Source organism: Pteronotus mesoamericanus, unplaced genomic scaffold (genome assembly GCF_021234165.1).
Source record: "Pteronotus mesoamericanus isolate MK-2021 breed Mesoamerican mustached bat unplaced genomic scaffold, CSHL_Meso_final contig_20, whole genome shotgun sequence".
NCBI classification, from domain to species: domain Eukaryota; kingdom Metazoa; phylum Chordata; class Mammalia; order Chiroptera; family Mormoopidae; genus Pteronotus; species Pteronotus mesoamericanus.
In genome coordinates this window covers 36,657,148-36,680,985 of record NW_026555085.1, presented here as the reverse complement: position 1 = coordinate 36,680,985, position 23,838 = coordinate 36,657,148, and the positions used below count along the sequence as shown (strand labels likewise).

General features: G+C 37.3%; 1 protein-coding gene and 1 pseudogene across 1 annotated transcript in view; one reads left to right on the top strand and one right to left on the bottom strand.

The window, feature by feature from the left end:
* Positions 1-308: 308 nt before the first annotated feature.
* Positions 309-23,838, top strand: part of TMEM30A (transmembrane protein 30A) — a 36,298-nt gene continuing 12,768 nt past the window's right edge. The window contains exons 1-2 of the mRNA XM_054569633.1: positions 309-903; positions 21,639-21,746. Coding sequence (XP_054425608.1) covers positions 382-903; positions 21,639-21,746 — 630 coding nt within the window. The 5' untranslated portion in view covers positions 309-381. The remainder of the gene's footprint in view (positions 904-21,638; positions 21,747-23,838) is intronic.
* Positions 20,102-20,228, bottom strand: LOC129068032 (uncharacterized; annotated as a pseudogene).

Below are 23,838 nucleotides of genomic sequence, written 5' to 3'. Positions count from 1 at the left end.
AATGTAGATTTATTTTAGAGAAATTCGCAGTTTTATAACCGAAGCGAATACTTCCATCGCGTCGTCTTTTAAATGTTCAGATTCCCTTCAGGGAGGACTTCGACATAAAAACCCGTCTAGCGCCGAAGCCATTAGAAAGCTTCAGGGCTGACTAGGGCGGTCTGGGCCGGGGGAGTCGCACCTGAGACCTAGGACTGCCGTCGCCAAGATAACCAGAGCCGCAAGCAGGTAGGTACCATGAGAACCTTAAGCGATTGCTGCAGACACGTCAATGACTTACGCGCTAGGGGCTTTTCGCCCCCCAAGCCCAACCCGGGCTGCGCATGCGCTGTGGTAGCTTCACGCTCGGGATTAAGGCCCTCGCTTTTTCGTCACAGGGCCATGAGCAGTGTGCGTCCGCCCTTTCCCACCCCTTTCTATCCTCCTCCCCTGTCCCCTGCCCTCGTCCCCCAGTCTTCTCCCTCTTTCCTCCCTCCCCCGGGATCTGGTGTCTCCAGCCGACTCCAGCTTCCGGCCAATGGCCGTCTTCGGAAAGGTGTCCCGCCTCTTCCGCTTTTCTACAGGAGGTCGCGGCGGCAGCCGCGCCTGCGCGTCTACTGTCAGGGTGAGCAGGCGGGTCCCCTGGGCAGTCCACCTGAGTGTCGCGGAACCGCGCCCGGGGGGTCAATGGCGATGAACTATAATGCGAAGGATGAAGTGGATGGTGGGCCCCCGTGTGCTCCTGGGGGCACCGCTAAGACCAGAAGACCGGATAATACGGCCTTCAAACAGCAACGGCTGCCGGCTTGGCAGCCCATACTTACGGCTGGCACGGTGCTACCTACCTTCTTCATTATCGGCCTCATCTTCATCCCCATTGGCATCGGCATCTTCGTCACCTCCAACAACATCCGCGAGATCGAGGTGAGGGGAGCGAGTGGCGGTGGGAGTTGGCCCTGCTTGGGAGCGGGATCCTCCGGCCTGCCCCACTAGGTCCTCAGCTCTCAGGAGGTTGACCCACGGTCCTCACCTCCTCCACACTTTCCCTCTTTTGCTCATTTTCTTTCTTCGGGTTTTCTGAATTCGCGATTTACACGATTAGAGACGGAATGAATGTTTAACGTAGAGGATGGGTCAGATGAAGAACGCCCCTTTAATGGGCGGTTTGTGTGGCTCCATGGTGTTTTTCTTTTTCTCCAACGGAGGTTAGGAGACAGAGAAAGAAGTGGAAAAAAATAGTTATGTCTAGATATTACTCCGGGAGAATTGAAGTGGTCACAGTGTCATTACCTGCGCGGGCATTATCCTAAGGGACTAACTCCTTGTTCATTGTTGGGTAAAGGACCCAGAGTTATGGAGGTATTGGTGATTTTTATCTGAAGAAGTTGTCATGTATTACCAGGACACGTATTAGGGCAAATGACCAAAGTGTGAACAGTACCTTTTATTTTGAGCTAGGTGATGCTTTTAGTTGTAGGGCATGATATAGGTAAAAAGGTAACCTGAAACTTCAATTCCGGTTTTGCTTTTAGGCTGTGTTTATAAATAACAATGCCCTACATTCGCCCTATTTTTTTTCCCCTAAATTTTAAACTTTTTAAAAAAGTCAATAATCACAGAATAAATCGTACACTGTTTACTAAATATTTTAATGATATAAGACATGATAGAGAAACTTGGGGAAGCATCTTAAGCTGTCAAAGCAGCAATCAGGATATTCATCCATCTACAGTGGTGAAGATAGGTTGATAGTAGAATGTAAAAACTTCATGTAAATATCCAGTATTAAACATCTGCTAATCTCTTTTCTGGAGTATCTGAGGGTATTTTTTTTATCTGTTTAAAGGGCAGTAACTAGTGCCAAGTTCTCTTGATTTCTTCTGTTCTATCGGCCTATATAATTTTTCCTCCTCTAATTTTATACATGTGATATAATGGGGCTTTCAGAGTAATTTTAACTTCAGGAATAGGAATAAGGTACCTGTTTTCTAGTTTAATTTACAATGTTACCTCTAAAAACAAAATAAAAGTATATTTTTAATAGACAGTGCTCACTTCTTTGTTAATTTCAGTAATAAAAATAGGATAGTTTTTAAATCATTTACTAAAGTTAATTTTCATTTTACTAACTAGAGAAAGTAACACAGTATTTTTGTTTTATAATGTATTTTTATTTGTTTTATGGTTTCTATCTCCCTAATTGTCCTTCAAATGTAGTACTGTTCTCCCATCTACACTAGGATCAGACATATTAGTAAAATGATTTATTTATTGAAAGGACCATGGGTTCTGGCTGGGACAGCCAGAGCTGGATTTAAAATCCAGCTTAGCCACTAACTAGATCAGTTTCTTGGAAAACTTAATATCTCTAAGCCTCAAGTTTCCTTAATTGTAAAATACATAAAAAATGCCTTTCATCTAAAATGTGAAAATCAGTAACATTGTAGATGAGATGCTTGGTATTAAGTTTGTATAATAAATAGCTATTGTTATTATGATAATCCCTAATCAGGAGATGACAAAGGGAACCAGAGAGGTTGACATTTGCTAGTACGCTAGAATATTGTAAAATTGAGGCAGAAACCCAAACCCAGATATCTTTATTCCCAACCTTAAGCTTTTACGTTATCTTAGGATTCTTACTGCAGTGTTAGTAGTTAAGAAGAAAATTAACATAGAAATTTGATCATCTTATTTCAACTTATGAAGATATTGAGAGTAGCAATAATTTGCAATTTTATATACAGATATTATCAAAACTCAACTTCTGTTAATATTTACTATACTATGGAAATAAATATTTACTTTAAAACTTTTGGATTTTGAAATAAAATAAGGCTCTTCACCTTCACAGTAAGTGGCTGGTGAAATGGAAATAGTTCTCATGTTTATACTTCTGATTTCAAGTGGCCTGAAGAGCCTGTTGCAGCATGGTCTGGTTAAAAGGACACTGAAGGTAAATGTCAAGGCCCTAGAGTAGACGTTCCAACTCTATTAGTGATTCTAGGCATATTTTTGAGTCTCAGTTGTTTTACTTGAAGAACCAAAAGATTCAGACTAGATGATCTCTAAGATGATGTTTAACTCTAAAATTGTATGACTTCTAACTTTCATGTGATTTTTAAAAAAATGCTGCATATCCAAATTGTATTATCTTTGGAAGTAAAGGAAATGAAAAGTAGGAGTGATTAGGAATTTTGTGACAAACACTGACATAAGTTGTGCCAATAGAGTAATTTTTTTAAATTGGCTGTATATATGTAGAGAATTGGTTCTGAATTGAGGCTGGAGTTTGTTATACGAAAAACTAGGGAGCTTTCCCAAAGCACATGCTTGCTTCCACCTACTCTCTACCCTTTACTAGACACTACTGTAGTTTAGTTTAAAATAATGTTGAGAGTTATTTAAAGTAAATGAGCAAGCAGAAGTTCTTGCTAACATTTTCTTTCATACTATAGTTTGCTCACACCTCTTAGTTTATTTTCTCATTTTTGAAAAAAAAATTTTTCTTTATCCTCACCCAAAGACATGCTTACTGACTTTAGAGAAAAAAAGGAAGGGAGAGGGAGAGCAAGAGAGAAGCATCAGAGAGATTGCCTCTTGTCTGTCCCTGTCCAGCTGGGGACCGGACTGCACCTAGGCACGGGCCCTGACTGGGGATCAAACGGGGAACCTTTTGTTGTAAGGGGACAACGCTCCACCCAACCAGGGCCAGTGAAGTATTCTTAACTTTTGCAAAAACAGTTATACTTTAATAGTTAGAATTGAATGAAGATGTTTTTCAGAGTAATTAAAAACTAAACATGTACTTAGAATTAATATTGCCAAAAATGTTCAGGATACATTTTTATTAAATATTAGTGGATTAACATCCCCCAGGTTTGATAGAGAAGCCCCAAGTCTCATTTTCTTCACTTTATATTTAATCCTGATTATTTATTGTTTCCCTCATTTTTTAAACTGTATTTTTTCCATTACCATTTATCCCCGTCATATCTTCTTCCACCTTCACCTACTTCCTTTCCCCCACAATCACCATGTCCATGAATCCGTTTTCTTTCCCTTGTTTTGATAAAAATATAGTTTTAACTGTTGTTTTTGCTCCTGTGCAACTTGGATTCTTAGATTCTAAGATTTTTAAGAGGATTAAATTTCTCTTCATTTAGTATTCTTTATAGCTAAGATTCAAGGACGCATAAGTTGCATTGTAGATGGTTAAAGATAAAGCACTGTATGTTAAGAAGTTTGAAGATTTTAATATTCAAATGAATTATAGTTGCTTAGAAGCCCACTCTTGGACATTAGAAGGTTTGTGATGTTAGTGTCTTAATTTGTTACTCAAGTAACTTTAATACTTAGAATAAGGCATGACAAAGTAAATGTGGCCAGCCAGACCAGTTTTTAAGGTCCAGGAACTGAGAATGTTTTACAGATGAACATTTACCATTGATGTGATGATAAGGAACATTAAGTTTGAACACCAGTTATGTAAAATGTGTCCCTCACCCAAAAAAGTAATAATTCTGTTCTTATTAGTAGACCTGTGTTACCAGAAAATTGCACACGATTGTCATTATATTTTGAATTTCATCAATAAAATTGGTGCAAAGTTGTTTTCTCTCTTGTTTACATAAGAGCCTACATACAAGGGAAGACCCCTCCCCGAAAAAAACTGAAATTTATTTATACAAAATTGTGTATTCTTATATGTTTAAACTTGTCACTTTCAAAGTACTCTCCATTTGATGTAATACTCCTATCAAGACTTTTCTTCCTCTGTTCAAAACAGTTTTTGAACTTGCTGATTTTGATACCTTTTAGTGCTTCTGCCATTTTTTTGTTTGTTTGTTTGTTTCCCCTCTTCTACATCAGCAAAACATTTCCCTTTGAAGACTTTTTTCATTGAAGAGTCCTTAGGCAGGGGGAAATTGGGTGGATAGGGAGGGTGGGGCACAGGAGTCATGCCATTTTTTGTCAAAAACCACTGAACACTCAACGCAGTGTGGGCAGGTGCACTCATAAATCACTAATTATGAAATGGGCAAACTCATTGAAAAAGTCCTCAAAAACAATTCACTGTAGCTGGACCCAGCCTCTCACAACAATACCAGCTGGTACACTGAAACAGATAGGTTCCCAGAACACTCACCTAGAAGAGGAAGCCTGTACTACAAGGAGCCTGCCCTCCAGAAAAAAATTCTGGCTCTTTAACCAGGGAGGTCCTCCCTTGTAATATCCTTGGCCTTGTCTCTTGGCTTCTAAAGCCTAAAATACTTTCTGACCCTTTACAAAAAAGAATTTCCTACCCTTGACTTCAAGATTTAAGAGCATGCTTGCAAATTTAGCATTTATTACAAAAACAGCAGTATTTAATTTATATATTCCAATACTCAATAATCTTTCAGTTAAGTATAATGATACCTGACAAATGCTTGTGTTCTACCTCCTTTGTACAAATTCAATAGATATAAAATACCTTAACTAAATTTACCATTAATCTTGGCTCAGGTAACATCCTTCTTCATTTCTTTGCCATAGTCAGATAAAGTTCAAACAACCTAAAGAAAACTGCTTTTGAAAGTGTTACTTAGGTTAGTTTTTGTCTTCCTCTAGAAAGGACTCCTGATAAATCCTTTTCTCCTTAATCGTCATCCAAAGTTATGTTTTTATTGATTTTAAAGAGAGGAAGAGAGAGAGATAGTGAGAAAGAAACATATACATGATAGAGAAATATCGATTGGTTACCTCTTGCATGCGCCCTACCAGGGATCAAACCCATAACCTAGGTACGTGCCCTGACCAGGAATTCAACCCGCATCCTTTTGGTGGATGGGATGATGCTCCAACTAACTGAGCCACCCGGCCAGGGCAACTCCTGATAAATTCTTTAGTGTAGAATGATCAGTTCAAAGGAGTACTTAAAATGCCATTTTTAACATAATCTAATTAATACTTGAAATGATTTACCTTCTTACTCAGCATTTTGTTGAGTGACCTGTTTAGGTCTTATATTGATTTCCTTTAAGACAGATTTACATTAAAAAATGGAGGTTTTCCAGTCCTTATACAGTGTAAAAATTGCATGTCCTTCAAATTCCTCCTTTACCATCCATTAAATTCAGTCTGTTTCTTAGGAATAGGTTAGGAATCGGGCATAGTTTTAGGCTTACCAAGAAGAAACGCTAGTTTGATTGAGGGGAACAATTGCAGTGGTAGCAAAACAAAGCTGAGAAATACGATAACCCTGAAACTAATCTACTCGTGTACATCTGTTCAATTTTCCCTCTGGTTCTTTGTGTTTTGTATTTAAGCTAATGGGCAGATTTCCAACTTTTTGTATTCTGTACTGTGTCCTGTATGCTTTTGACATTTAATAAGTATTAATTTTTAAAAATAAGGGAACTGTAGTTTTTCTGCCACCTGATAGCCTTTTTCTTTCACAGATAAGTCATGAACTATTCTTTAGTAAAGATTCTTTTTTCTATCTTTATTAAGATTCCCCCCCCCCCGCCCTTTTCTTTGTGGTAACAACACTTAAGCTCTACTCTCATCAAAAAGGCAAGAGATAGTGGTGAGAGTGCGGAGAAAAGAGAAGCTTGTGGATTGTAAACTGGTATAGCCATTAGGGAAAACAATATGGAGGTTTCTCAAAAAATTAAAAACTAGAACTACCATATGATCCAGAAATCCCACTACTTTGTTTTTATACCCAACAGATTTCATTACATCCTGGACATTAGGTCAGACTACCATTGACTTTTAGCTGATGAAGGATATTGTTGTTTTTTCATGGTAAAAAGTCATAGACTGAGTTAAATTTATCAGGAGTTTTAATCAACACTGAACATTTTCTATATGCAAAGTCCTGTTATGGGCATAGTGGACAATAGACAGGGCCTCTTTTTTTCTCCCCAAGCAGAGAGCTTTTCTTAAGCTGCCTGAAATCTTTTGAGAGAGAAGAGTCAGACACAAAAGGAAAACGAAGCATTGCTAGGTGAGTGGCACAGACAGAAAATGCCTTAGTAGTTCGAAGGAAGATAATACCACAGATCACATCTCTCTTTAATAATCATGGAAAACTTTGTGATGGAAGTGGGCTTGGAGCTGGAACTGGATGGATAGGCAAATAGCAGTACAGAAGGACAAGTTGGATACTTTTCAAGAGAGATTCATATGCACAAAGATGTAGTGGCGGGATATCAAAAGGTACATAGAGAAAATGGGAGTAAGGGCAAATCAGCTGGTGCCAGGTTGTAGATAGACTTGTATTTGATAATGAATATGTTAAACTGGGAAAGTAACATGATTGACAAGATGTGTATAAAACAAGATGGGTTCAGCAGTGAGTAAGGCTTTCATTCTCATGTGATATCTCTTAGAATTGCAGTCCCTGGCTAGTATGGAGGCTCTATTTACTGAATCTATTTACTGTCTAGTTTACTGCTCTGCCATTCTTAGGCTTGACTCCAGGGCTCACAGTCCAGAATGGAGGCCAGAGTTCTAATTGTCACATTCTTTTCTAGGTAGTAGTGTGGAAAAAGGGATGAAGAACAAAGGAATAAAGGCCTTTTAAAGGAGCTTCTTAGAAGCTGCCACATACCGTCCCCACTTAGTAACAAGGCCACACTAGCCAGAATGGAGGATGAGGAATGTGGTCTTCATTCTGATAACAAGGTTTTCAGCTAATGATTGAGAGTTTTATACTGTGGAAGAAGGGTGGCACAGAAACTGGGGTGAGGGGTTGACAGTCTCTGCAACACAGGGCTATATATAGGATGATTTATTTGGTGTTAATGTTAGGTTGGCTGGATGAGAGCTGAATCATCTAGATGTCAGAGTCTAATAGTTTAGACATTAAATAATGATTGCACTTGAATCATGATTTCATGGTAAAGACCACTTATATGTTGTTTTGTATATGAAAAGCAAGTCAGATATAGGGCTTTTGATGATAAGGTTTTTAAAAAGTTATAGAAAGAATATTCTTTCTTATTTTCTTCAGCCTGTCTTTTTTTCCTTCTTTGTTCAGCATATAAATGTGTTCCAGTTTCTTTTCTTAAAGAGTGAAAATGTCCTATTTGTCCTGTTTTGATTCCATTTAATAAAAAAAATTTATAATGACCAATATTATTTGAGTGCTGAGTTTGCTAAGAATTTTACATATGTCATTTGATACAGTGACACTCATAAGGGAGATGCTGTTCTCTCCATTTTGTTTTTAGATAGGGCATATTGAATCTGCGCTCGAGTAATTTGCTTAGTAACATAGCTAGGATTCAGATCCTAGCACTCCGACCTCTTGTTTTGTTTCCTTTAGGTGCTGGTCTACATTCTCTTTTTCCACACAATCTATTTGAAAAGAAAGATGTCCGCACTTATTGACAATGTCCATTCCCATCTCCTATTAACTCACTTCTTAACCCACTGTGTGTTAGATGGTGAAAAGTGCTATGAAGAAAAATGAAGGAAGGGCAATAGGAATGGTTGAAGGATGGCTTACAATTATATTTTACTCTTTCTATTTTCAATGTGGATTTTTAACAATATTTTTTAATTTACTTGTAGAATGAGGGGAAGGGAGGGAGAAAGAGAGGGAAAGAAGCATTGATGTGTGAGAGATACATTGATCAGTTGCCTCTTACATGCCCCCAACTGGGAACCCGACTGGCAGCCCAAACGTGTGCCCTGAATGGCAAGGGAACCAGTGACCTTTCAGTTCACAGGCCAGTGCTCAGTCTACTGAGCCACACCTGCCAGAGCAAGGCTGATTTACAGTTTTAAATAGGGTAGTCAAGGAAGGTCTCAGTAAAGTGGTATTTGAGTACAGGTCTAAAAAAGGTGAGGGAGTGAGCCATATTGGTATCTGAAGGAAGAATGTTTCAGAAAGGAGAAATATTAAGAGCAAAGGTCAATATGCTTAATAGGATGTTTGTGGAACAACAAAGAAGTCATTGTGGCCAGAGCTGAGTGAGAAGTGGGGGAGGATTGTAGAAGATGAGATTAGAGTGGTAAAGTAGTGAGGTGCACATCACAAGGGGTATTATAAGGATTTTGGCTTCTACACTCAGTGTAATGCAAAGCCACTGAAAAGTTTTACACAGGTTGGAAATTTTACTACTTATAGTTAAAAGAGTCACTCTGTCAATGATGTGGAGAATATTACTTGAGAAGTAAGAGTAGAGGCAGGGAAACCAGTTAAAGGACTATTGTTAATAAGTCAAGTACAATCAAAGATAACTTTAAGATATTTTGGTCTGCTTTGGAAGGATAGAGTTGTAATTGATCAAGATGGGAAAGACTGCAGAAAAAGTTTTGGTGTGGTAGCATGGGACTGGGGGTGAGAAGCCAAATAAGGAGTTATTTTTTTGACTTGTTATGATGAGATGCCTTTTAGACAACCAAGTCAGAAATAATGAGTAGGCAATTGAACATGAGTCTAGAGTTTAGAGGGAAGGTTGAGACTGGGGTTACACATTTGAGGGCAAATCAGTGTTGATAAAGATATAAGATGGAATGAAATCAAGAGTGTGATTGTAGGTAAAAGAAAGAGAATATCCAAATACAGCTTGAGTCACTCCGTTGTTGAAGAGGTTGGGGGATGAGGAGGAACTAGCAAAGGAAATCAAAAAGAAGCAGCCAGGGAGGTAGGAGAAGAGCAAGGAAAGTGTGGTGTCCTGGAAACCTGTTTCAAGAAAAGTGTATGAACAAACATTCCTAATGCTGCTGCTGATAGTTCATATAAGTGGAAGACTGAGAGTTGACCTTCGATTAGCAACACAAAGAGCAGGGGTAAACCTGTCTCTTAGTGAATGGCATTACCTTGTACATTGTTTTTCAAGCTAGAAACCCTGGAAGTCAAATCTGAACTTACTTGTCTTCATCTCATCTCTAGGCATTAAGTTTTATAGATTCTTTTTCTATATTTTTTGAATCTGTCTCTTTCACATTCCCACTGTCATTTTCTAAGTTTATGTTCTCAACATCTCTCACCTGGGTTATTGCAGTAGTATTCTGTTTTCTTTGTTTCTAGTCTGGCATTTTCTTAAGGCCTTCTGCACTTTACTGCCAGAGTGATCCTTTTTTTAAAAAAAAATTTTAATCCTCCTGGAGGACTCCTATTTTTCATTGATTTTTAGAGAGAGAGGAAGGGAGCAAGAGACATCGATGTGAGAGAGAAACATCAATCAATTGCCTCCCCTGCATGCCCCTACCAGGGATCAAATGCACAACCTAGGTATGTGCCTTGACCAGGAATCAAACCACAATCTTTGGGTTACAAGATGATGCTCTAGCCAACTGAGCCACACTGGCCAGGACCAGAGTGATACTTTTGAAAGGCTAATTGGAATATTTCATTCTCTTCATTAAAATTTCTCGTATGGCCCCCTCCTAGGTTTCGTGGTAATGTTTAAATATCTAATGTAACATATAATTTTCTTCACAGTAGGCTTTCTACTTCTTTACTCTCGTATACCACTCCCCTACCCTTTGCTCTAGCCAATAGCAGACTTTTACTTTCTGGAATGTGTCATGTTGCTAGATCTACCTGAAATGCCCTTTCTTTTCTTATTATACCATGTTTTTCAAATTTCATTCCTGCCAACACTACAGAAAGTCTTCTCTGATTCCTCCTTTTCCCCACCTGATATTTATGCTTCTTTTAGGTTCCATAAGTACTAGCTTATGACCTGTCATAATATTATCAAATTATATCCTGTAATTATAGATTAACATGACTTCTTTTTTAAAAAAAAAGATTTTATTTATTTATTTTTAGAAAGACAGGGAGGAAGAGAGGAAGAGAAACATTGATGTGTGAAAGATGTGTTACATTGATCAATTGCCTCCTGCATGCCCCCTGCTGGGGACCTGACCCACAGCCCAGGCATGAGCCCTGACTGGGAACAGAACCGGTGACTCCCACAGTTTGCAGGCAGGCACTCAATCCAGTGACCACACCAGCCAGAGCAATTAACATGACTTTTTATCCCTCTAGTCTGTAAAGTCCTTTGTGGTATGAACAATGCATTTTTCCATTTATGTATTCCCATTATATATATATAGCGCAATCCTTGGCCTCTAATGGGGACTAAGATGTTTGAATTAATTAATTAAATTTAATTGGTACAGTCAGGACATTTTAAAACAGTTTATTGAGAATTTATTGCTCATCTGAGTATTATTCAGGGTCTAAAGGAGTTATTGAAATTAGCCAAGGAAAATGTTATATATTACAAGATCAAACTTGTATGTTAGCCATCTTTAGATAAAGGCAAAACAAATTTATAAAGAGATTGATGGGCAAATATTGCAGCAAAAGGAGGGGAAGGAGGAGTGCATCATTTACAAAATGGCATAAAATACCCTGCCCCCAATTTTTTGGAAGCTAATTTTAGAAGCAAGTACTCTTATATCCTTATGAGTTCTTAAAAATTTGTAAACCATGGACCAACCATCAGTTACATAGATTTGTAGTTTAATTTCTATAATTAAAGTGTAAGAATGATTATGTGATATTATAGCCTCTAATAACATTGTTCATCAGTATACTGAGTAAATTGACTGCTGTTCATAGCTCTCAGGTCTCACATTATCTATGTTAATAATTTAGTTATGAAAGTTTTTTAGAAATTACTTGTTTTTATCTGATTTTTAAAAAGATATAATGTACCTTTTCTTCTTCCTTTTAAAAAACTGGCATGAGGTCTCTAGGTTTTACCTGCAGTGGAAGCAATGAGAGTCAAATTCAAGGATACTAAGTATATTGTTAAGGAAGATTTGGCAGAACTTGGGGCATGCCAAATGATGTCAGGATTTTGAGCTTGCCTGCTTGGGATAATGGTGGTATCGTTTATACACAGGTTTCAAAAGCAGCTTGCCTGCTTAGGATAATGGTGGTACCGTTTATACACAGGTTTCCAAAAAAAAAAAAAAAAAAGGGTGTAAGATTAAGGAATTCAAAGAACCATCATTATTGATTTTTTTAAAGTTAAGTTTTTAGTAACGCATAACCAAAAAAGATGAACAAATCACGTGCATATGGCTTCATTTTCAAAAGTTCACCATGAGTTCCAATACAGATTGTGAGAGTTTCAATTGGGAAGGAAGAAGCGCAACCAAGTAAATATACCTAGGAATATACAAAATTGGGCTGGGGGTGGACATAAGACCAGTGACAATTTAGAAGGGATAATGTAATGGATAACACATGATACAAGGCAGCAGGAAGCTACTGTCAGAAAGTAGCACTGGAGACAAAGGTAAAGCACACTAATATTTGAAAATCAGTTTTACATCTGTCCTGAAGCATTTCAAATGTAAAGCATTTGTTTTTCTTTAAGTAGAAAAGACCATCTATTGCCTCAAAGGAGAAAGCCCTGCTTGATTCATATTAATTCCTTATATGTTTCTTTGAGCCACTTTGTCATATAAGATGGAGCATAATTAGTAAAGTCCCTTGCATCAAAGACAGTTTATTTTGTTTTATTTTATTATTTTTTGATCATCACTGAATGTTTATTGATTTTACAGAGAGGGGAAAGGAGGGAGGGTGGGAGCAATTAACATGACTTTTTATCCCTCTAGTCTGTAGTGGAGTGTGGGGGGGCGGGGAGAGAGAGAAAAGGTAAGAAAGAGAAACATCAATTGGTTGCCTCCTGCATGTGACCCCACCATGCCCCAACTGGGATTGAACCCATAACCTAAGTATGGATGGAACTCGTAACTTGTTGGTGTTCAGGATGATGCTCCAACCAAGTGAGCCACTCAGCCAGCACTAGGAAGTTTTTATAACTTGATATCTTAATAAGACTTTTAAAGGGTAAACTAAAATTTGGTATTGGAGTTGATTTATTTTTTGCTTGTAGATATGAGTTAAATGCCATATATAAAAACTTTATGAAAATTTGTATTATAAAATTTTATTTCAAACTCTGAGAGTTAAAATGGTCCTTGGATAATGTCTACTTAATGACAAAGTTGTTTTTTAATCTACATTTTAGATGAAAAATATGAAGATTTGGTGGTACTGTTTAAAACATCAGCATATCAACTATTGGTGCTAATTTTATTTTAAAATATGTTGTCTTTTAAATTGATTTCCATATTTCTAAGTTATTATCTAGTATGTATATTCAAGATCATAGGAAGCATCAGTGCAGTCTAATGCAAAGGAGTAACTTTGGAGCTATAAAGATACGATTCTATCACTGTTATAGATTGAATTGTGTTCCCCCAAAAGATATGTTGAAATCTTAAGTCCTAGTACCTGTGAATGTGACTTTTTTGGAAATAGAGTCATTGCAGATATAATCAAGTTAAGGTCATTTGGGTAGGTTCCTATCCAATATGACTGGTGTTTTTATAAGAAGATACAGGCACAGAGGGAAGACGATGTGCAGACAGACACATCATGTAACAACAGAGGCAGAAGTGGAGTGAGGAAACTAAACCAAGGGATGCCAGCCACTGCCAGGAGCTAGGAAGAGGCTAGGCATTCTACCAAGAATCTCAGAGGGAGTGTAGTCATGGTGACACCTTGAATTCAGACTTCTAGCCTCCAATCATGAGAGAATAAATTTCTCTTGTGTAAGACACCCAGTTTGTGGTATTTGTTAAGACAGCTCTAAGAAATAGATCGAGTCACATACCAGGTGTTTGGTTTTGGGGCAGTCATTTAACCCTGAATCTCAATTTCCTTTCTGTAACAGATTAAGAACAGTTCTGGCATGGAGTAGACATTTGGGAAATAATACCTAGCTTTGCTATTGCTATCCTTTCTTTAAAGATAATTCACATTTATATATTATCTGATTTATTCATTTACCATGTACAAGTGTGAAATTGAGCCTTACTAATAGAATTAGAAGTAAAAACCTTGTCTATAGTTCCCATTCAGATTCCCCAAGTTATAGAAACATACAACAGATTTTATATGGTCTATAGAATTTTATTAGGATATATAGGATTACACTTGTTCTGTAGCTATAAATTTAGAACTTAGCTGTTGAGTTTTTAAAACTTATATGCAAAAATAAAATAACCCAGAGTAGCTGAATATTTAAAAATTCATTCAATTACTAACTTTTAAGAGGCTGTAAATAATTTAAATGTGGATGTGTATTTCCTCTATCCCCTTTATATGATGAGCATTTTTGAGGGGAATTTTTCTACATTGATGTCTTAACCTATTTAATGAAAAAGAAACATTTAAAATACTTTCCGAAATGTAGCTCAGTACTCCAGGATACCCTGCTGCCTTATTGTGCCCCTTTTACATCTCGTCTCACTCCCTTAATCCATACTCACCCTCTTTCCTGTGAGAGCCTGAGTTATACAAATGACTTAGTTTACAATCATAGTAACCTATGTGGAAAACTCAGTGACATCCTTCATTTTTGAGCCTTGGGTAGGAAGCAACGTAACTTGCATCACTTCCTCTGAGGCAAGAATGTGGATGACTGCTCAGCCTTGATAGACTTCTCCTTTTTGCTTAAGAGCTCTCAGTGACAAAGCAGAGAAATTTGCTGCTGTTTCACACCAGTGGCACTAGTATGACTCATAAAACTAAAGTATCTGCTCTAGGTGAGCGGGGTAACATCATGCCCTTTCTGTCCCATAACTGGTGCCTGCCCTACCTAATGTCAACTGAATGAGCTTTGCTGTTGCTACTGGTGTTGCTGTACCTTCTGCACATACAAGTGTTTGTGCTAAGGTATTATCTCCTGAAGCTTTCATTGCTGCCATTACTAAGAATTCTAGAATAGTGTTGGAATGGCCCTCTCCATAGCTCTATACACATTTTGTCTCCTGGGCTACAAAGTTACACTGCTCTAGCTTATAATGGCTCAAAGTCATAAAACCTACCTCTTTAGCTTCTACTCTGCAATCTAATTCCACTTTTCTGTTTCTTAAGATCTGAACTTTGCTTATTACTAATCGCCAATTGTCTTATAAATGGGAACTGTAGAAAAATTAGATACCCTAACTGCAGAACCCCTGATTGATTCTCAGATCCTTATCTCAGAGCTTTATTTTAAGTACAAAGTTCATTTATTTTTGGGGTTTGTAATGTACTAAGCCCTAAATTATAGATACAGTCCCTCTTGGTACTGTCTCCTTGTAGATAACATCCACTCATCGGCCCTCATGGAGAAATTTGCTAGATACTAGATTAGGTTTGATGTTTTCATAGGACCTGTTTTATGAAAATATCCTTTCCATTTTAATGACTTTTCTTTTTTAACCCTCAACAAAGGACATTTTTTTATTGCTTTTATAGAGGAGGGGGGCGGAGAAAAAGAGAGAGAAAAAAAGAGAGAACGAACCATTAATGTGAGAAGGAAACATCGATTGATTGCCTTCTGTACATGCCCTGAGGATTCAAGCCTCAACTTGGGTATGTGTCCTGACGGGGAATCGAACCTGTGACCTTTTGGGCTACAGGACAGTGTTCCAACCAACTAAGCTACCACTGGCCACAGAAATGACTGTTTTCTGTATTAGACACTGAGCTTTATGGGGTCAGTTACTGGGCTGAATCACTATTGCCTGGACTGTACAGGCACTCAGTAAGTGTTGTAGGGGTTCAGAACAGGCCTCCCCAAATGTGCCACTTTGGCATGTGAATTATTTTGAGCTGAAGGCACTGAAGACCCTGCAGGCTTATGAGAAACTTTTACCTCTGCCTTAAAGAATTTAAATTAAGGGCCTTATCCATAATAAGAATTACAACTAGAAATAACTTTATGACCTATCTATATGGCAGAGCAAACTTCTAATTACTGAACATTTGCTCTTACTGACCCGCAGCAACCTTCCTCCCTTCTGAAGCCCCAAGGTGATCCTTAGCTCAGAAGGCAATATATATCTCATTTTCCCTCTCATCCCTGAACTTCTCATGGATGTGGGGTATCTGACTTTCTCATTTATATGGGGTTCACAGGTGTAGGTATGTATTAAATTTGGCTATTTTCTCTTTGATGTGTCTCACATTTATTTAATTATTAGACTCGCTGAAATAACCTAGGATATAGGGGAAAGTTTCCTCCTCCACAATATCATGTTAATGAATAATTACTTTATGATGGGACATTTAGGAAGAAATGAAAGTTCAGTTTCCTAGACTCCTTTAAAATCTATTCTTATACAAATTTTTGATTATGTTAGCCTCCTTAGAAATCTCTCCAGCTCTGCAGGATGTTTATAACACTCAGCATTGCTTAGCTTTCAGAGTTTGTTGCTAGCAGCAGTAACCAACTCTGGATAGCTTACACAGAAAAGGAATTTTTTAGAGGGAGATTGAGTAGCTCCCACATAAAATGGATAGGAAGTCTAGAGAAGCGTGTTTGGAGACAGGTGGGAAGAAAAGGAAGTTTGGAAGCAGAAACAGTGGTTTAGAAGCTACAGCCGCTACTGAGTTCTCCCTGCTAGCTACTGCGGTGGCTACTAATCTAATCACACTTACTGGTTTGTCTCCCAAGATTCAGTGATTTATATGGAGATTCAATCATCTAGACTTAATTAAATTGATTCAGATTTTATGCTTTTGTACTAGCCCCCTGGTGATAGGGAGAGGAAGGACTCGTTTACTCCTTTGGCTTCTGAAGTGGAAGGTAGAGTCCTGCCTCCCTCCAAAACTCTCACAATGGAGAATTCCACAATACTTCAAAAAGAGTTTCGGTGCCGGGCAGCTTAATAACAACAAAAACAAATCACAGTTACCCGCAGAGCTTTTTCTTCATTCTTACAATCTGAAAGTCTTGAGTTTGTGCGTTAGAAAGGATGCTCTGTGTCCATTGTGTGAGAAAGCATGGTATGGTGGAAAGAGTATAGATTTTTGAGAAAGGTGGAAATGGGTTCCAATTCTTGCTTGTAATTACTAGCTGGATGATTTGGGGAAAATTACTAAACCTTCCTAAATGGCAGTTTCATAGGTTAAAATAAGGAAAATAAAAACAAACTTTGCAGGACGAGTGTACTTTTTAATGAGATGATATGAATTAAGTGCATATAATATCTAGCACTTGATAGACATTCAATAAACAGTAGTCAGCTCAGGCTGGTGTGGCTCAGTGGATTGAGCGCCAGCCTGCAAACCAAAAGGTCTCTGGTTCGATTCCAGTCAGGGCACATGCCTGGGTTGTAGGCCAGGTCCCCAGCTGGGGATGTGCGAAAAGCAACCAATTGATGTTTTTCCCACACATTGATGTTTCTCTAACTCTCTTTCTCCCTCCCTCCCCCTCTCTCTGAAAATAAATAAATAAAATCTAAAACAACCCCAAAACAACCAGTAGTCAGTAAAACATACTATAACACATGGCTCCAGTTTACCTTCTTAGCCTTGTCTCATGAAAACGTTCCACAAATCCAAAATTTATATGCTTATTGTCCTTAATCATACCTGTATTCTCTACTTTCATGCTTCTTCATAGAGCCCCCCTTTTTTCCCCTATCTTCTATTTTTTTAATGGCTTAGTTCAAATCCTCTTCTCAGCAAGAATGTACTTATCTGTCTAGTACTTACTGTCTTCATCACCATTCAGTTGGGCACTTAGCATTTATAGGAGTTATTTTTATGTGCTATCTTTGATAAATATAGTCTTCTAGAAGGCAAAAGGGACTCACTATTCTTGGGAAACAGCAGTGTAGTAACAGAACATTGGGTTTGGAGTCAGACCCTTGGTTCTAGCCTAGTACCAGCTATTTCTATTCTGCTTGAATGGCTAATTAGGTCCATGGTTCACAGTCACACTAATTTTTTTTTTTTAAGGTTTATTTATTTTTGATTTAATCTTTATTGCATTTTTTTTCCCATTACCATTGAGTCACACTAATTTTTTTAGTCAAATGGTTGTTAGCCACACCCTAGTATTCTCCACCAAGCAAGCTTTCTAATTTTTTTAAATATAGATAGACTTGAATATTTTCCAAATCTTTGGTCTGTTTTTGTTTAACATTATTCCTTCTCCATTCATTTCTCTCTTCTTGCATTTTACTATAAGTAGTCAGGTGAAACCAAACCACTTCTTCCATGCTTTGCTTAGAAATCTCCTCACTAATTATTCAGTTTTGTCCCTCATAAGTTCTGTCTTCCACAAAACATTAACACAAAGTTGTTAGTTTTTTTTTTGTTTTTTACCAGTTTATAACAAGAATTATCTTTCATTGTCCACATGTTCCTCATTTCCATCTGAAACCTTAACAGACCAGTCTTTACCATCTCTATTTCTACCAATATTCATGATTATTTATAAATTCTCTAAGAAGGTGGACATTTTCTCTCTAACTCTTATTTCTTTCTGAAGTCTTATCAGAATCAGCCTTAATGTCTGTATCTCTAGCATCATCTCAAATCTCCTCCAGTCTCTACCTATTACCCTGGTCCAAAGATACTTCTATTTTTTTAGGTGTTTTTTACCACAGCACCCCGCCTTTTGTTACCAAAATGTGTCTTAGCTTAGGCTGCTTTAAAAATATATCACAGCCTGGGTGGCTTCAACAAGCATTTATTTCTCATGGTCTTGAAGCCTGGGGAGTCCAAGATCAAGGTGCTGACAGAGTCACTTCTTGGTGAGGGCCCTCTTCCTTGCCTTGCAGATGGCTGTCTTCTCACTTTGTCTCTTACTGTTGAGGTCAGTAATGAGTGAAAGTTCGCTCTTTTGGCTCTGTTTTCAACCAACTTTCTGTTACTAATTTTTATAGTGTGCTTCAGTAGCACATTGTATTCAGGATAAATAATCTGGTACCTTCAGATTAAAAAGTAATGTGCCATGAAATCATGAAAAGACATGGAGGAACCTTAAATGCATATACTTGGTGAAAGGTGAATCCAAAAAATTGGATTTTTTTGTTACATACATATTATATACAGATTACATATATGTTATATAGCATGTAATTCCAACTATGTGACATTCTGGAAAAGACAAAACTATGGAAATAGTAAAAATATCAGTGGTTTCTCTCAGGGTTAACAGGGAGGGAGGATTAAATAGGCAGAATACAGAGGATTTTTAAGGCAATAAATCTATTCTGTATGATACTATGATGGTATATACCTGTCATTATACGTTTGTCAAAATCCATGGAATGTAGAACATCAGGAGTGAATCTTAATGGCCCTGGCTGGTGTGGCTCAGTGGATTGAGTGCCAGCGTGCAGCCTGAAAGGTTGCTGGTTCAATTCCCCATCAGGGCACATGCCTCAGTTGCTGTCTAGGTCCCCAGTTGGGGGCATGCAAGAGGTAACTGATTGATGTTTCTCTCGCACATCATTTCCCCTCTCTCTAAAAATAAATAAAATAGTTTTTTTTTAAAAGAGTGAATCTTAATGTAACCTATGGCCTTTGGGTATGTGTCAGGGTAGGGTCATTAATTGTTAGAAATATACCTCTCTGCTGGGGATAATTGGTAATTGGGAGGTTGTGTATGTGTAGGGGCAGGGAGCATCTGAGAACTACGTGCTTTCTACCCAATTTTGCCGTGAACCTAAAACGGCTCAAAAATAAATCTACTTTTAAAATGCTTATAATGGAAACAGAGGCTATCATTTTAGCTATTTGGCAAGGTCTTCTTAACACGAGCTGGTGTAGTGCAATTCAGTTCTGACACTAATCATCTTGAATTATTGTCAGATTCCACAGGTAAGGGCATAGTTCCTAATAAGACTGCCATCACTTCAGACACCAGCTGCTTGAGGACCGCAGACTACCCACACTTCTGGCCAACTTGTTTACAAATCCAGGGGGTTCCTAATACCCCCCTCAGACTGCCCTCATTTCAGATACCAGTTGCAAGTTCAGAGGTCTTTAGGCCACCTACACTTATGACCAAATGGCTATAAAACTCCTATGACCCCTGTTAGGTTTAATAATTTGCAACAGTGACTCACAGAACTCAGAAAAATGCTGTACTTATGAATAAGTTTTATTATAAAAATATAAATTGGGACCAGCTAAATGAAAAGATACATAGGGCAGGTCTGGAAAGGCCCTGAATGTAGAACCTCCTGTCCTCTCCTGGTGGAAGCAGGATACGTCCATCTCCTGGCACGTCAGTGGATTAACCGACGAGGAAGCCCCCTTGTGCTTCTGTGTCCAGAGGTTTTTTTTTTCCCTAGCGAAAAATGTTACAGGTCTCATTGTCACCACTGCAATAAAATCACTGTGATGAAAGCAAAACCTGTGTCTCAATGTAGCCACATTAACAATTTCTGGACATATGTACAAAAACAGTGCCCATTTTGTGTCCAGAGTTTTTATTGGAATTTCATGACATAGGCATAACTGATGAAGCACTAGCCACAGGACTGAACTAAATTTCCAACCTTCCTTCTCTTCTTAGAGCGTGGGTTGGGCCAAAGTTCCTAATCACATCTAGTCTTTTCTGTGACCAGCCCTGATCCTGAACCATCTTGTTAGAATAAGCTCCAGCCTGAATAAGGGGACTTACCAAAAAACAAATACACTTCTATCACTGAGGAAATTACAAGAATTTTAGTGGATCCCTGCCTGGAACCCAGGACAAAGACAAGACAAATCTTTATTGTACAATACAAGGTTTAAAAAAATGGTTTTGAGACACCTAATAGTTTTGTTTTGTTTTTTTAATTTGAAAATGTACCATGGAAAGCTGAGATTACTGAAAAGTACTGAAGATTAGAAGATTTAAGAGCAATGACTGACTTTATGGATCTCTGTATTAGTCTGGTTTTAAATTATGTAAATGAAATTAAATGTCCAGCCTATAGAAAAGTTTTATAAGAGTTTATACAAGCCAAATTTTGAGGACATGCCCAGGAGCAAAATCTCAACTGATTGAGGAAATGCTCAGGAGAATGGCAGTTTTGTAGTTCCTTTTCGGCATTTAGAATCAAGAAGATAATAAGGTAGGTCACATGAAATCCTTCGGTGGCAGATTAAGGAAGTTAGGTGGGAGAAGGCAAGGCAGGGAAATCTCTAGGTTGGATAAATGGCGGAATGAAGAAACATACTTGTTTTACATTGGTGGGTACAGCATAGTTAATAATTTGCACTTACAGTCTATAAGGGATGGTGTATATAGGGAACAAGATTAACAATGAGGGGTTCTGTGGTCTTGTGCTCTGGTGCCTGTAGTTGTGTCTTCGAGTGGTCTGGAAAAGAAAATTACTGTGACATCCTAGTGGACAGAGTTCATTTAAGGGAAAGATTGACCTTTGCTAAGGAACCTGTAAGCCTGTGATGTGACTGGATGCCATGGCCTCACCAGTTAGGAATTTATGACCCTAACTATGTTGTTACTTTTGGTCACTGAGCTTGTCAGGCCTTCCACGTGGTTCCCTGAGCTTGTTAGGGTTATTACATAGCTCCTTTTTCATTCACAGATCTTCAAATCTTTATACATCATGCAATTTTAATTTTGTATTTATGATTTTGATGCATAAATGAATTTCTTTTAGTAAAAAAGAGAGGAATTTACTTGGAAATATGAGACAGTAGAACAACATGAGAGCCTTTTCAGTTTTTACTCAATGTTAAAATAAAAGATAATCTTAAAAACAGTTCTTTCTTCTAGGCTGTAGGTTGTTTCATTGGACTCACTTTCCCTGCTAAAAGCAAGTTACATTAGAGTGTATCCTCTTTCTCCAAGAAGATGCTTAATTCTGTTTTTCTCTTGCAGATTGATTATACAGGAATAGACCCTTCCAGTCCCTGCAATAAATGTTTGTCTCCAAATGAGACACCTTGTGTTTGTACCATTAACTTCACATTGGAACAGTCATTTGAGGTCTGTATTCCCAAGTAATATGTTTAAAAAAACATGCTTTAACAAATATTGATATTGTATTAATTTATTATTTTTTTTTTTGTGGAGAAGCCACTTTAATTTATTGGAGTCCATACACTTTTGAGGAAGATTGTTATTTGCTATTGAATTATGCTGTCTGGTAATTAAATACAGGTATTTAAATTGTTTTTTTAGTTAGTACTTTATAAACTAAATATAAAACATTTTATCTTCTCTCTGGAAAATGATTGTACAAATCAGTTTTGATCAAGTTTATATATACATTAACTTGTATTTTAAAAACTATTGTTCAAATTATTTTACCTACTTCTAAAACAAAAGTTTTATTTTAGAAAATAAATGCTAATTCACCCATTATTTAGTATTACTTTTCTGTCAGATATGATCCATTACTATAAATGCAAATACTTAGTGAAACCTTATTGATTTTGTATGCCTTGGTAAGCAGTTAGTACAATATCTTTGTGTGTGTGGCCTGTCTGTGTCTTTCGCATTCACACTGATTTATCAGTCTTGGAAACTGAGCAGATTCTAAAAGACACAAAGATTCAGAATAGGAATGCGTGCCCTGGGAGGCGTGGCTCAGTGGGTTGAGAGCCAGGCCTGCAACTGAAAGGTTGCCAGTTGCATTCCCAGTCAGAGCACATGCCTGGGTTGCAGGCTGGGTCCCCAGCGGGGGGCATGCAGGAGGCAACTGATAGTGATCAATATTTCCCTCCCTCTCTTTCTCTCTCCCTTCTCCTCTCTCTAAAAAATAAATAAATCTTAAAAAAAAAAAAAAAATAGGAATGGCAAGACCAGTTTGTGCTCTTCTTTACCTGACAATTGAACTTAAAAATTATTGTTTTATTCTTCAGGGAGCAAAAACTACTTTAAAACATGCCAGCTTTGTAGATTTTTCTACACTTGAATTTTCTGAAAGATAGCGATAACTTTTGTAGTCCCTCGTAGATGGTTGCCATCTAGTGGTTGTAGATGTTCCGCACTAAAAGAAAATAATGTCTTTTTATAAAAACAAGGAAATAAGTCTGGGAGAAGACACATTTATTTATTTTACTTTGTTTCAGCAGAAATAACATTTAAAATACCATAAAAACTCTATTTGTTAAATGTGATCAGCAAATTATAAAGATACATTAAGTTCTTTTTGTCAGAACAGCCAGAATTAAAGAAGTGGAAGAGACTTGTAATGATTTATAAACTCAATTAGTTTCCCTCCATTAATAAACAGTTATTTCAGAACTTCTCTTCTCCAAAAGTGATCATCTTCAGATTCATTCTTTGTGGGTTCTGTGTTCTTTCACAATCCAAACCTTTGAATAGCACTGAAACCTTTTCTGAGAATTTTAAGTTTGCCTTAGTATTCATTAAAATGACCTGTTTTTCAGTTTGTAAGTTGAATTTACTGTACTTCATAATTGAAATGATGCTCTTTAAAGTGTATTCTTTGATTCCTTGATATAATTTTGATAACCAAAAGTAGTAAGTAAATAAATAGTTTTCATGTAAATATTTTCTTTATATAGAAAAAGAAAGTTTGCAAACATTTGACATTTGGAAATCAAGCTCTTTATAAGTGACAGTGTGTATGAAAATAACAATGCAGATAAAGTATACTTGAAATGTTACTGAATTCCTCTTTTTCCTGAATTCCTTTTTTTCTTTAATTCTTTTTATTTATTTTTAATTTCTTTTATTTTTGTTGACTTTATTGGGGAGACCACTGGTTAATATTATGTAGATTTCAAATATACAATTCTATAATACATCATCTGAATATTGTTTTCTGTATTTATCACCCAGAATCAATTCTTCCATCACCATTTGTCCTCTTTTCCCTTTAATTCCTTTTAACTGAGGATATGCTTATAGATGAGGTAGCAACCACAAAGGAGAGAATAGCTTCATGTTTTTGCGACCTCTAAAAATCTTAGTCATTTAAGATGTCTTTAAGGCATCTTCTAAATAATCGTAGCATATGTTGGTTACCATTCTCTCCCAAGGTGGTTCCACTGAATACATTAAAATACTTTTCTTGATTATTACAAAGTGACTTATTGTCTCAGATACT